Source organism: Artibeus jamaicensis, unplaced genomic scaffold (assembly GCF_021234435.1).
Source record: "Artibeus jamaicensis isolate MK-2021 breed Jamaican fruit bat unplaced genomic scaffold, CSHL_Jam_final contig_233, whole genome shotgun sequence".
Taxonomy (NCBI): domain Eukaryota; kingdom Metazoa; phylum Chordata; class Mammalia; order Chiroptera; family Phyllostomidae; genus Artibeus; species Artibeus jamaicensis.
The window spans coordinates 16,405,040-16,418,673 of NW_026521486.1; the positions used below are offsets into that span (position 1 = coordinate 16,405,040).

The following is a 13,634-nucleotide window of genomic DNA, read 5'->3' on the forward strand; positions in this document are numbered from 1 at the left end:
ATTCAGCCCCCTCAGCTGGAAAAGAGGGGAAAGGAAAGCCTGGGTAGAAAACTTGACTAAATGATCAATAAGGTCACTTCTTAGGCCCACAGTTCTTTCTTGATTTAAGAACATACAAAATCTGAATACACTGTAATACAGTGTGTGAAAACTGACATTGATAAAGTACTGTTGTCTAAGATAATGGTTTCCAAACTCCAGTGCACATCTAATAACATTTAATGACTGAATACCTTGTTAAACCACATAGATGCTTACAGACCATCGCAAACCTTTGGAATCAGAATCTAGACCGTAAAGGTGCAGTCAGGGCATTTGTATTAGAGCAGCTCCCCCAGGTGATTCTGAGGTACAGTGTGAGAATTAAGTGTTACATGATTAAATACACAACATCCATTGGCAAGGAAACCTGGGCTCAAATGCCAGCACCAACTAGTCTCCCTAACACTATTTCTAACCTTTAAAATGGGGGAAATGCCACCCATTTCTCAAGTAATTCCTATGAGGATTAAAGGTGATGAGACATATAAACTGTTTAGTACATTTAGTAAACATTCAATGAATTCAGTAAACAAACACTTAATAAGCTCTTACACACTACTAGAAGATGAAGAACATCTCATTAAATTGTTAAGTATTAATAAATATGGCAACTCTGTAATGGTGTTAGGAGAACATATAATTTGGGGAATCCATGCTAATCAGGAAAGTCTTCCTGAAGTGAGCTGAATGATGAGGAGGCAGTACCTGGATGAAAAGGAAAGGTACTGCCAATCAGAGAAAGTGTCATAACCAAAAGCCAGGTACCTAAGCACAACAGAGTGATTAGGAGAGAAAAAAATGCCAAAAAGCACGATGAAGATGAAGTTGCAAAGGCAGTCAGGGGAGCCAAACAGGCTGTTAAGGATTTTAGTTTCTCTTAAAAAACAATGAAAGCCACTGAAGGGTTTTAAATATGGAGACAACATGATTAGATCTGCATTTTAAAAATGTCACTCAGTCTGCTGTGGCAACCTGGGGAGTGGGGGTCACGGTAATGCAGGTAGACCATAATTCGGAGGCTAGTGACACTTCAGATAAGAGATGATGGTGGTTGGAATTGGATTACAAGTGGCAAAGATGAAGAGAGACAAGATATTCAAGAAGCAAAATCAACAGGACTTAATGAGAACTAGATAATGAGGCACAAGAGAGAGGAAGCTGTCACACTTCTATAGAAAAGAACTGATGATGAAGCTAGTCACTTAAACACAATAAGAGGACCTATTTTTCTTGGGAAATAAATCATGTGAGCATGAGTAGTTATTCCCAATTATAGGGTCGAATTGTACAGAAATATTCTGTTGTCTGGAAGCACAATATGCCTGTATATATTCCTCTGGTTGTTCATGGATCTTAGAGACAAAAGAACAGAATTCTGCATGTGTATAGTGGATCTGAACAGAATGAAGATCCTTAACTTCCATTACAATTTTTTTACAGTCCCCTGAAAGTGTCTTTTATGAGAACAGCTTACTATTGTCAAAAATTCTACCAAACCCAGCTGATATATAATTTTTAAGCTTTTCAAAATTAACATTTATACTCAAGAATAAGACTGGAAGCCAAACAAAAAGAGCCTGTAAATTTCCGAAGGTAGCTTCAAGCACCAGACTATGATAGAGTTTTACAGTGACAGGCTGTAAAACTATGTTAATTTTCCAGAATGGAGAGCATGTGAATGTCTCTTACAAAACTTCTTACTCACAGAATCCAATTTGTAAAACAAATCATCATACAGATAATTCTTGAATTTGATCTACAAAAAACCAGCTTGCAACGTACAAAATAAAACAGCTTGCAATTTACAACTCTTAAGTCACTACCGATACAGTTCCTTTAAGGCTTGAGTGGGGAGACTCCGAAAGAGTTGTAGGGACTGACTTCACCATATTGGTTTCCGTAATTACTAATCATAGGTATGAATTCAGTTGGATTCCCAAGAAGTTTTTGCAAGCTTTGTCGGTCTAAACCTTCCTCCAGCCTTTCTCTTCCGCTTAGAAAAACAGGAGCACAGAAGCCTCCGAAGGGGTTTTAGTCTTAACAAAACACCTGCCCCACCCACCTCAAACACAATACCTTCCCAGAGCTATATCTACTGTCAGAAAAGGACGCCGGGCGCTAACCCAGGTTATCAGACGTCGACCTCAGAAGTGAGGGGAGCTGTCTCACCCAGTCCCGAAGGAGTGTCCAATTTCCCAAAAGGGAACTAAGAGCTCCACAACGGAAACCCGAGCTCCCGGACCGGGAGGCTCTCCCCGCAGCAGACGGCTCCAGCCCCTGGTCTTCCGTCACTTCAAGGCCTTTTATGGGGACTCGAGCCTCTCGGAACCGCTCCCCGGAGCTCGCCGCTCGCCGAGCTAGGCTTCACGCGGGCGCCCACCACCCTGCCAGACCGGCCCTCGGCCCGTCACCTAGCAACGGTCGCCAGCACTCGGGGTCTTGGGAGGCCTAGCCCGGGCGCGGGTCCTTCCCCATTCCTTCCTCGCTGGCCTTGGCAGCCCAGGCAGGTGCGCGGCCGGAGAGGTCACTCGGTGCCCGGGGGCGGTCACTCACCTCTTCCCTTCTTCTCTCAGGAAGGGCGGTGCAGAGGCTCGTTTCCCCCGCCCCGCCAAACGTCTCCCGGTTGCTCCAGCTCAGCTTCAGCGTCCGGCGGAAGCTGTGGCTTACTCCATAGCTTTATCCACCCGCGCGCCCTCACAGGCTAGAGCAGGAGGTGGGAAGGGGGAGGGCAGGGGAGGGATTGGGGAGGAAGAAGAGTAAGGGATAAGAAAAAAGACCGAAAGACCGGCCGGCCTGGGCATTACGTCACTTCCTGCTGGTTCGGTAGGGGCGGGGCTGGAACTTCCTGGGCCGTCGCCCACCCCGCGATCCGACGGGGGCGGAGTTACGGGCCAGGGGAGGGGCCGGCGCGCGAGCTTCTGGCGATTCTTTCGACTCCGCTGTTCCGGAACCTTGGCAGCTAGAGCCTACCTCCCGGCCCAGGTCGAATTTCGTGAGCCACAGAGGTGGCTTCTGCCGGAAAAGAGAACGGGTAACCTCACAGATCCTAGCCGAATATACTGAAGGGGAGGGCCGCTGAGGGTAGAGGGTGGTTTAGACTACAAGCCTCAGGATTCTGGGGTCCGCCCCTTTCCAGGCCCCGCCCCTTTTCCGGCACACCTGCCCACCGTGGTCTGGGACTAAGAACCAGGACTTGGGCTTATATGAACTGCTGTTCTTGGGAAGTCAAAAAAAGCAGTGCTTCTCGAACTTTAACGTGCACACGAGTCATTTGGGGGTTTTGTTAAAGGCAGTTTGGATTCAGGAGGAGTCTGATGTTCTGCGTTTCTCATGAGCGCCCAGATCACGAGCCAGTGCTGTTGGTCCACAGGCTACACTTAGGACTAGAAGGGCTTGAAGTACTAGATGGCAAGTTACTTGAGTACGAGGACTACTTCTTCTAACCTACTTGTTTAACAGAGGTTAAAGACAGATGGTCCATGGGGAATACCCATGTCTCCACCACTGATAGTTTTCTAGTCCTCTCCACCCCACCCCACCCCAACCTGACTCCGTCCCTACCCCATCCATCACTCCTCCCCTCTAGTCTAACCCCTTTTCATTGATCAGCTTCCTCACTCCACTCCTATCTCCACACTGTCTAGAGTGTCTTGAGGTAATATTTAAAGGATAGATAGGCGGACAGCTTGTTACCAAAGGTATTTGAGGCTGATGGGATTTTATTGATCATTTTGTTATATACATCAGACTATTATGTAAAATCGGGCAACCTGTTTCCAGTTATTTATAGTCAAAGGAGAGAGATCGAATTCTTGAATTTTATTTTTTTAATTGTTTTATTGTTGTTCAAGCACAGTTGTCTGTTTTTACCCCCCACCCCCACCCCAGGCATCCCAACCTCCCTCCCCTGATTCCACCCCCTCTTGATTTTGTCCATGAGTTCTTTATAGTTGTTCCTTCCAAATTCTTGAATTTTAATTCAAAAAACCTAGAAACAATATTCTGGATGTTTCAAGTCATTCCCTTATCATTCTTCCATTTTTTTTTATTTAAAGAATTACTGGGGTGGAGGGGATAAGGAGTGACTTAACTGTATGGGTTTCTTTTTTTTGTATGTATGAGTTTATTTTTGAAGTGATGAAATGGTCTGCAATAATAATAGTGATGGTTGTACAACTTTGTGACTGCACTAAGAAAACACTGAATTGTACACTTTTTTACAAAGACTGAATTTTGTGGTCTGTCAGTTATGTCTCAATAAAATTTTACTGTCTCCAATTTAAAAATTACATATACACATTATAGAAAATTGGAAATACAAAAATTAAAACCCCCAAACCTTCTTTTATTACAAACCTACTTCCCAAAGTTTAGTAGTTTGAAGCTTATCCTTTCAGACCTTCCTTTCTATTTATTTACATATATTTGTGTGTAGTTTGAGAATTCCTTTTTACATAACTAGGATGATGGTAAACAAATTGTTCTGCTCAACTTGTTGAGTTTTTGTTTTTGTTTTGTTTTATGTAATGGTATCTTTTCATGCTATAAACCTTATTCTCCCTAATGGCTGCTTAATATGCCATAGTAACATTATGCCATAATTTATTTAACGATTCGTCAGGTGATGGACATTTTTACTGATTTCAGGTTTTCGTTGTTACTCACAAGCTGGTTTTTTTTTTTTTTTTCAAAAAGAATAGCTGGCTGATAAATAGATCGGTTTTATGAGCTCCTTGCCCTATATCTCATGAAGAGTTTATGCCACTGATCAGAAATGGAAAAAGAAGAAAGAAAAAGATCAAACCCTGGTGATCTGTAATAATCAAGACTCTAGTGAGTGTGTGTATTTCTTTTATTGTTATTTATTTATTTATTTTTGAAGAGAGGAAAAGGGAGGGGGAAAGAGAGGGAAAGAAACATCAATGTGTGGTTGCCTCTCACGTGGCCCCCACTGGGGACCTGGCCCACAACCCAGGCCAGAGCATTGAACCAGTGACCCTTTGGTTTGTAGCCTGTGCTCAGTCCACTGAGCTACACCAGCTAGGGTTGCATTTCTTTTAAATGTGTCCCGATATAATATCCTTCAAGATTAAGTGTGCCTAGAGTTAATCATGTAACATTAAGGGTTTATAAATTCACAGTATAATACATTTCATGTGAGTAAAGTACGTTACTAGGTTTTCTGTTTTTATTGGCAGACAAACATAGTGCAATCTTAGTAAATATATTATGGCTTACATAAGATGAGAGGAGTAGAAACTTAGGAAAGACAATGGCAGCAGATATGCCATTAAGAACATACAAAGACTGTTTTACTGGTTCTGATGCTGTTGATGTAGTATTAAGTCATCTTATGCAAAATATGTGCCTAAGTAGTAATGCTATGTTTCATCTTAGAGGAGTTGGTCTTTGCCAAGTTCTGATGAACCATAAAGTATTTGAACCAGTAGGAATAAAGCTACTCAAAAATGAGAAGAAATTGGAATTTGAAGTTTCAAACAATACTCTACAGGTTTCTAGGCAATAGATAATCTATGTTTTTTGCAAAAGAAAAAAGGATAATACAGAGAATGGGTCAACAGATAAAATATATGCCAAGGAATCTTTAAGGTTAGTGTTAATTAAAATACTGTAACGCATGTGCCGCGTTTAGAGGCTGGCAGAACAGTCATCATTGAGTTAAACTTGAATGTTATGCTTTCAGTTTTTCTTTTCAGAAGTCAGTAAAAAAAAAGCATGTAAAAATTAATCTATTTCAACTGATTTGTATTTCATGGATAAAAAAATGTTTACCTTTTTGGAAGTTATGTTTTCATACTAAAACTTTGGGAGAGAAGTGTCTTAGGAAGTTTCTCTGCTCTAACAAGTCAGGCACGAATGAAGTTCGCAGTTATCCACTGAAAATGATTCTTCTGCGATCCTCAAGCACAAAACAACCCCATCAGACCTATGAATAGATAAAATAATAAGAATACAACAATATAGACACTATCTAGTTTTATAAAATTAAATAATTAGCTGGCCAACAAGAAAATGTAAGCCATGTTTTGTTTGGAAAAATATAGCCCGTTAAAGGTATATAATTGGCAACACACCTCAACAAAATTCAGCTAAAGAAAGGATTGAGTTTCTCTATTTTTTTGAAAAATTCTATTTAGTACTTTCCAAGTAACTGATATAATCTATTTTTGAAAAAGGCCAACTCGTAGTTCCCAAGTAACTGAGAAACCTTCTTCATTTGAGTTGAGTTGAGCACTCTGCCTGCCTCGGGGAAAAGCAGTGCAATTACAGGGCCTCAGGCTTCATCACCAAATTGCATTTGCGCAACAGGAAAGGTTAAGATGAACCACCTTTGCCAGTATTTAATTTTTTCATAGTTGTTTGTTTCTTACTGAATATCATGAGTAATATTTCAAAAATATATGTGCGTTGTTTTGGAAATGTTAGGAGTTCTAAAGGTGTAGAACACAACCTTTCCCTCACCTCTGCAGGGTGGGTCTTAGGGGAGTGTCTGATATTGTTGCAGGAAAATGAAGCAACCAGATATCGAGGGTTTCTGGAGTACGAGGTTTATTAACGTGCACGGGTCAAGAGGAGTCAGTTTCCAAATTCTGAGCCCCGAACAAAGGATTCTTGGGATTTATATAGCCTTCGGAGTAGTAAAGCAAGATACAGAAGCAGGAATTCGGAAGTTAGTCCTAGCTACCAGGCGAAAATAAAGTACAAAGGCTAAATTCAAAGGTCAGTTTTTAACAGTAGGGGTGTTAATCTCAGTCCTAGCTAATGCACCGTTGTTTACTTATCCCCGACAGCCCCATTATTTTCCCCAGGGCGCCTGGGGCCTGGGCAAATAAAGGTTAAACAAAGGTTCTTCAAAGCTTCTTATATCAATATCAGCTAGAGCATTTCTGCTATTAATCTGTTTTCTTTCACTCCGTTTTCCTCAGTTAAAATAAAGTTTGAATCCTACCAAACATACTACATTTCTCCTCTGGGAAAAAAAAACAAAACAAAACGTGTACACTTAATGGAACAGCCTGTTTATTTGTGTTTATTTCCCACTAGTGTATGAGGTACTAGCAGCGGTGTCTGACCCGCAGCCCATGGGCCACGTGAGGCCCAGGATGGCTATGAATGTGACCCAACGCAAAATCATAAATTCACTTAAAACCTTTTTTTTTTGGCTCATCAGTTTTTGTTAGGGTTTGTGTGTTTAACATGTTGTCCAAGACAACTCTTCCACTTCCAGTGTGGTCCAGAGATGCCGAAGGTTGGACACCCCTGTAAGGAATAGTCCTGATATTATTCATTATATCCCCACAGAATGAGACAGCATCTAATTGTTAATGGGTGTGTAAACATTTACTGTATAAATGACTTGAGTTCAGCCTCACTTTATAAATATTTTCTTTTTATATATACATGCTATTCAGACATATGTATGTACATAAGACATATATGTGTGTGTGTATTCTCCCCTCAGTGTTGCATGGATTGCACACTCTTCACATGCAGAGTCTATCCCCTCTGTCACTCACTCAGCCCAATGGTCATCAAATATGAAGTGCCTCATAAATCTGACCCTAGTGATAGGATGTGTTGCCACAATATCCTTTTTGAGTGTAATTTTCCTAAATAGAACTAGATGTTCTGTTTATCATCTCTGTATTTGACTAGTATGTTCTAGACAGTACATTTCTCTGCTCCTTCTCCTTCAGGTCTTTGCTGAAATATTATCTTCCCAATGTTAGTTCCTACACATCTTATTTAAAAGTGCGATGTTATCCCCTAACACTACTTCTCTCGTTTGCTGCTTAATTTCTCTCCATAGAACTTACTCCTGACATGCTTCGTATTTTACTTTTTGTTTGTTTATTGTCTACCTCCCTATCCCCACTTGAATATAAGCTCCATTAAAGCAAGGATTTTTTTCCCCCCCTGGCTGGTGTGGCTCAGTGGATCGAGAGCAGGCCTGAGAACCAAAGGGTCACTGGTTCGATTCCCAGTCTAGGGCACATGCCCGAGTTGCGGGCCAGTTCCCCAGCAGGGGGTGCTTGGGAAGCAACCACACATTAATGTTTACCTTTCTCCCCCTCTAAAAAATGAATATTTTATTTTTTAGTATATTTTATTGATTATGCCATTACAGTTGTCTCATTTTTTCTCCCTCTTATCCCCCTCTGTCCTACACACCCTCTCTTCCAGCATGACTCCCCTTTAGTTCATGTCTATGGGTTGTACATATAAGTTCTTGGGCTTCTCCATTTTCTATACTGTTCTTAACCTCTCCCTATTTTTGTCCAGTCTACCAATTATTCTTCTTATTTCTTGTACCTTTTCCCACATTCTCCGCCCTCCTCCCCACTGATAACCCTCCATGGGATCTCCATTTCTATGTATGTTCCTGTTCTAGTTGTTACTTAGTTTGTTTTTGTTTTTTAGGTTGACTTGTTGATAGTTGTGAGATTGTTGTCATTTTACTGTTCATATTTCTGATCATGTTCTTAGATAAATCCCTTTAACATTTTATATAAGGGTTTGGTGATGATGAACTCCTTTAACTTGACCTTATTTGGGAATTATTTTACCTGCCCTTCCATTGTAAATGATGGCTTTGCTGTATAGAGTCATCTTGAATGCAGGTCTTTGCCTTTCATGACTTTGAGTACTTCTTTCCAGCCCCTTCTTTCCTGTAAGGTTTCTTTGGAGAAATTAGTTGATAGTCTTATGGGGGCTCCTTTGTAGGTAACCCTCTCCTTTTCTCTTGCTGCTTTTAAGATTCTCTCCTTATCTTTCATCTTAGGTAATTTACTTATGATGTGTCTCAGTGTGTTCCTCCTTGGGTCCAACTTGTTTGGGACTCTCTGAGCTTCCTGGACTTTCTGGAAATCTATTTCCTTTGCCAGATTGGGGAGGTTTCCCTTCATTATGTTTCAAGTAAGTTTTCAACTTCTTGCTCTTCCTCTTTTTCTGGAACCCCTATGATTCAGATGTTGGAACATTTAAAGTTGTCCCAGAGGTTTCTAAGCCTCCTCAATTTTTGAAGTCTTGTTTCTTCATTCTGTTCTGGTTGAATGTTTATTTCTTCCTTGTGTTACAAATTGATTTCCTGGTTTTCTTCATTTCTCTGTTGGTTCCCTGTACATTTTCCATTACTTCACTTTACATAGCCTTCACTTTTCCCTTTATTTTCCAACCATACTCAATCATTTCTGCAAGCACGTTGATTACTAGTGTTTTGAACTCTGCATCTGATAGGTTGGCTAGCTCCTCATTGAGTAGTTCTATTTTTTGAGCTTTGATCTGTTCTTTCATTTGCATCATATTATTTATCTTGGCGTACCTATTACGTTGTAAGCGGACAGCCTTAAGTATTCGCCAGGGTGGGGCAACCCCTGTTGTCGAGCTGCATGTGGGGGACGGGTCCAAGAGGAAACAATGCTGTTTGCTTGGCTCTCACCCTCCTTTCAGTCACTTCCCAAACTGTCCACAAGCAATTGGGCCCTTCTGGTGCTGATTCCCGTGTGGGTGGGTTTGTGTACGTTCTGGGACACTGTTGGCCTTTCCAACTCTCCTGTGAGGCTGGGAATTTCTCCCTCCACTGCAACCTGCAATTTTCACTCAGAGATTTTGAGGCTTTATTTCCCCTCGCTGGAACCCATAGTTGCTCAGTCTGTCTTGTTCCCCAGTTGTTCCTCCTGGCTTATCCACACACGAATGTGGGATGTCTGGTCTGCCAGCCACTGCCTCGCCCACCCAGTTCATTGCCTTTCTACACGTCCTTTAAACCCTGGCTGCCCATCTCTGCCTCTCCTACCAGGCGGGATGAACGTTTCTTCTTTAACTTTTTGGTTGTTGGACTTCCGTATAGTTCAATTTTCTGGCAGTTCTTATTGTTTTAAAATTTCTTGTTCTTTTGCCTGTGTGAGGAAGCAAAGCATATCTACCTGTGCCTTCATCTTGGTTGGAAGTCCAATAAAATCTTTTTTAAAAAAGCAGGGATTTTTGCCCATTTTACTTACTACATCGCTGGCACCTAGAACAGTACCTACCACAAAAATAGGTCTCAATAAATATTTGTTAAATAAATGAGTGTTCTGTCTTGATGCACTTGAATAAAGTTTTTTCCCCTATTTTTGGACTTATTCATAATGTTATGTTTCCTCCTGGTGACATGATATAATTTGTCTTCACTCTTTCCATCGGTGGCTATCTTTGCCTCTTTACTTAGAATGTGGCTGCTGAAGGCCCACTCATTTTTATGTATTTTTACAGCACCTGGTTCAGTGCTGTGCCCAAAGGTTGGTATTGAAAAATGTGTCCTGATTGGTTAGAGGCTATTTATGATCACAAGTCTTTACTAAAAAATTGTTAGTTTGATTTATAATGGCAAATAACTCACAGGTAGCAAACTGAGATGATTTTAGGAGCCAGGCAGATCAGCGTGCCAATGAATACTTAATTATCAAACATATAGGAAAAATATGCACTGCTGTTTTGCTTGAAATATATGGCCCACTCAGGCTGTTTTTCCTTTCCCCACTTAACACAGAGATATAAGTACAGGGAAATTGATTTGTATTGTAGCAAAACCAACAGGACAAACCATGAAAGTGGTAGCTGACACTCAGCTTCATGGGATACAATGGGGAACATTGGGGTTTGTGGTGAACTGGGAATGACATGCAGGTGCAAAGCACTACCCACAGCTTCCTGTCAGCTGACTGGTCAGGAATTCATTCAAGCCCAGTGTTATGAGATTTTTTTTTAAGAGAAACTTGAAACCAGAACTTTATATGAAATCTCCCATTTTCACATGAGTTAATTTTATTCAAAATGCTTATGAACAAACAAAAAAATCATGGCTATGGTACAAATTTAATACATAGGCTACTTGGCTTGGGATCTTTGCAAGAGTTTTACTATGACTGTTGCTTTTATAATTTTTCCTTCATTTAAAGAAAAACAAAATAGTAATTATGGTCTGATGATTAGGATAATGAAAACTTAACAGGAATGACCAGAAAAGTTAAGATTACCCTAATACTGTATTTTAATTTAAAACAATAAACTATAGTTATCTGTACTACTTTGAATAAAATTATAATTAGCAATCTCATATTCTCTCAGATATATAATTAATTTATTAGCATGACCAGTAGCTTTTTATATTTGTAATTAAATTATCATTGGCCTTAGAAGTTAGACAATATTACTATACAAGCAACATAACCAGAAAATAGAATCACTTTGCTCCTAACTGATGTCTATTTAAAGGTCATTCTTGAAAATAAAAATTGTAATTTAGAAAATTTAAATTATCCTAGCATTAAATTAATCCATCAAGTATACATATATAATATATATATCTTTTATTTTGTATTACTTAGAAATGGAAATTTTTATAATATTGCTTGAATGTGTGCTATTTCTTGATCTGGTAGTTACATTATTTCTCTTTTTAAAACATAGAAGATTTTTTGAAACAACAAACATTGTTACGTATTCTTCAATTGATTCACCTTCTATTTGTGGAAAATGTTTTGTAGCCAACTGTTAAAACACAAAATCTTCAATTAAATAAAGAAGGGGATCTTGTTATCTCAAACACTTGTCTAGATGGAGATGTTATTCCATGTGTCTGTGTACCTGGGTAAGTGACAGTTTTTATTGTCAAGTAATTTATAACTTAAGAGGCCTTTCACATATTTCACCTTTGGTATTTTAAGAGATGAGAATATATATATCCATATGTATAAACTAACACCATCTCTGTGTTATAAATTAGTCACTGTGAATTCTCACATGATCTAACAAAGAAAGTCCCTGGTTATGACCTGCAAGAAGATCTGGAGATTAGGGTTTTCATTCGGATTAATTCAGTCATGATTTCACAATCATCTTCTCCCTGTACCGGCGCTCAGTGTTTTCCAAAGTTCCATCATTTCCTTTTCATGGCCATAAATAACATCATCAGTTTCTACCAGTTTACTTATTCCTGCCCTAAAAGAATCCACAGTCTAGTAAGGGAGACATTTATGAAATGGAACATTACAGCCCGAGGAGAGAAGCCCTATCATAAAATCAGCCTTCTTCATGGGGAAGGGGTTCAGGAAACCTGATAACCTGAATGGCACTCTATTCTCTTTTCTTTGAGCTCTAAAATATTTGTCATTCCTACTGCTCAGAACTATTGATATAAGACTCTGGGTACTAGCAGGGATTCCAACAGAGAGAGCTGATACACTGCTTTTTTCCATGTGGTCCAAAGAAGAAAAGAACACCAGACTCTGAAGCTGAGGACCAGAAAGCATCAGACCCTGAGAAGAACTTGGTAATGAAACCTGTAAACCTATATAGTCAACTGTGGTCCTGTTTGCATATGACAGGTTTCCCTAATTCACAATAGGCAAACAAAAAAAAGACCCACACAAAGAGCTGAGCCTTCCCCAGCCTTTGAGTCAGGTAGAATATAGGGACATCAGAAAAACAAAAACAAAACAGGATTTCTTTGGATGCCTCTGAAGGAAACAGCAGCTAGTGCCTTTATAAGCTTCTAGGCAGAAAGGACAGATTACCTGCAACAGAAAAACAATCCAACTGTCATTAATGTTCTCTTCTACAACACTAGGATATGGAAGATAACGACTCACTAATTAGGGAAGATACACCATTCACCTGACAGGGCAGAAAAAAGAAGGAAGGAAAGGTGGGAGGATAAAGGAAGAGGGAAGAAGGAAAGATTCTTGAGGATTATCAAGAATTCATAGAGTATGTGAGAAAGGAGAGGGGAGGGGAGGGGAAGGGAGAGGAAGGAAAGAGAAAAGGGAAAGAAAAGAAAGAAAAAAACCCCCCAGAAACCCAAGATGGAGCTCTTACTAGTTTCTCTCTCATTTTGTACACATGCACGCGCACACACACACACACACATTAATAAAGGTCCAAGGAAAAAACATTAAGGGGCACTAATTGTCAAGGGTTAAGTAAATAGGAATCTATGAATGAGACAAAAACGAAATGTTAGGAGGGGAATTAGGTGATGTTGTGCCCATAAAACCAAGGAAATATACCATTTGAAGAAGGAGGATTCTGTGTAGCAGAAAATTAGGACTGCCACTTACTATCAGGAGCCAGTTAGTGAGAGCTGATTTAGCAGTTTGAGGGGCAGAAGCTGGGCTGCAGAGGGATGAAAAGGAATGAATGGATAAAGAAGTAAAGAGTGGATCTATGATAAGAAGGGGAAGAGAGAAACTGACCAATTATTGGGGCAATACTGAGACAAGCCAGAGATTTGAGCACACATCTACTGAGAACAACACAGCAGAATAAAAGGGATACTGAAGGAAAAAAGAAATGTCTGATGGAACTGGGTCCTGGAGGACACAGAAGGAAATGGGTTCAAGGGCACAGGACCAAGGGTTTGCCTGGAAGAGGAGCAGGGGGCTTGGAATAAAGGAGTATTGGAGGGGTAAGGAGTATTTTTTTTTAAGGAATTGCAAAACCACTGTTGGGAAGCTTTGCCTTAATATTTCTGTGGCATAAAACTACAATTTGTGAATGTAAACAAACCTCTGGTGGTTTTCTCAAACTAC

General features: G+C 40.1%; 2 protein-coding genes across 5 annotated transcripts in view; one reads left to right on the top strand and one right to left on the bottom strand.

Annotated features, from left to right (window-relative positions):
- SCYL2 (SCY1 like pseudokinase 2) overlaps positions 1-2,858 on the bottom strand; it is a 59,823-nt gene extending 56,965 nt beyond the window's left edge. The window contains exon 1 of one of the 4 annotated variants that reach the window (XM_053661736.1): positions 2,596-2,858. The gene's annotated coding sequence lies outside the window, so the exon portion shown is untranslated. The other 3 variants (XM_053661739.1, XM_053661738.1, XM_053661737.1) reach the window with 3 other exon arrangements.
- Positions 733-11,699, top strand: DEPDC4 (DEP domain containing 4). Its single transcript, XM_053662062.1, is given in 6 exon segments — positions 733-764; positions 2,245-2,478; positions 2,870-3,034; positions 5,338-5,554; positions 10,274-10,343; positions 11,515-11,699. Coding segments are annotated over 6 exon segments (903 nt in total).
- Positions 11,700-13,634: the final 1,935 nt, after the last annotated feature.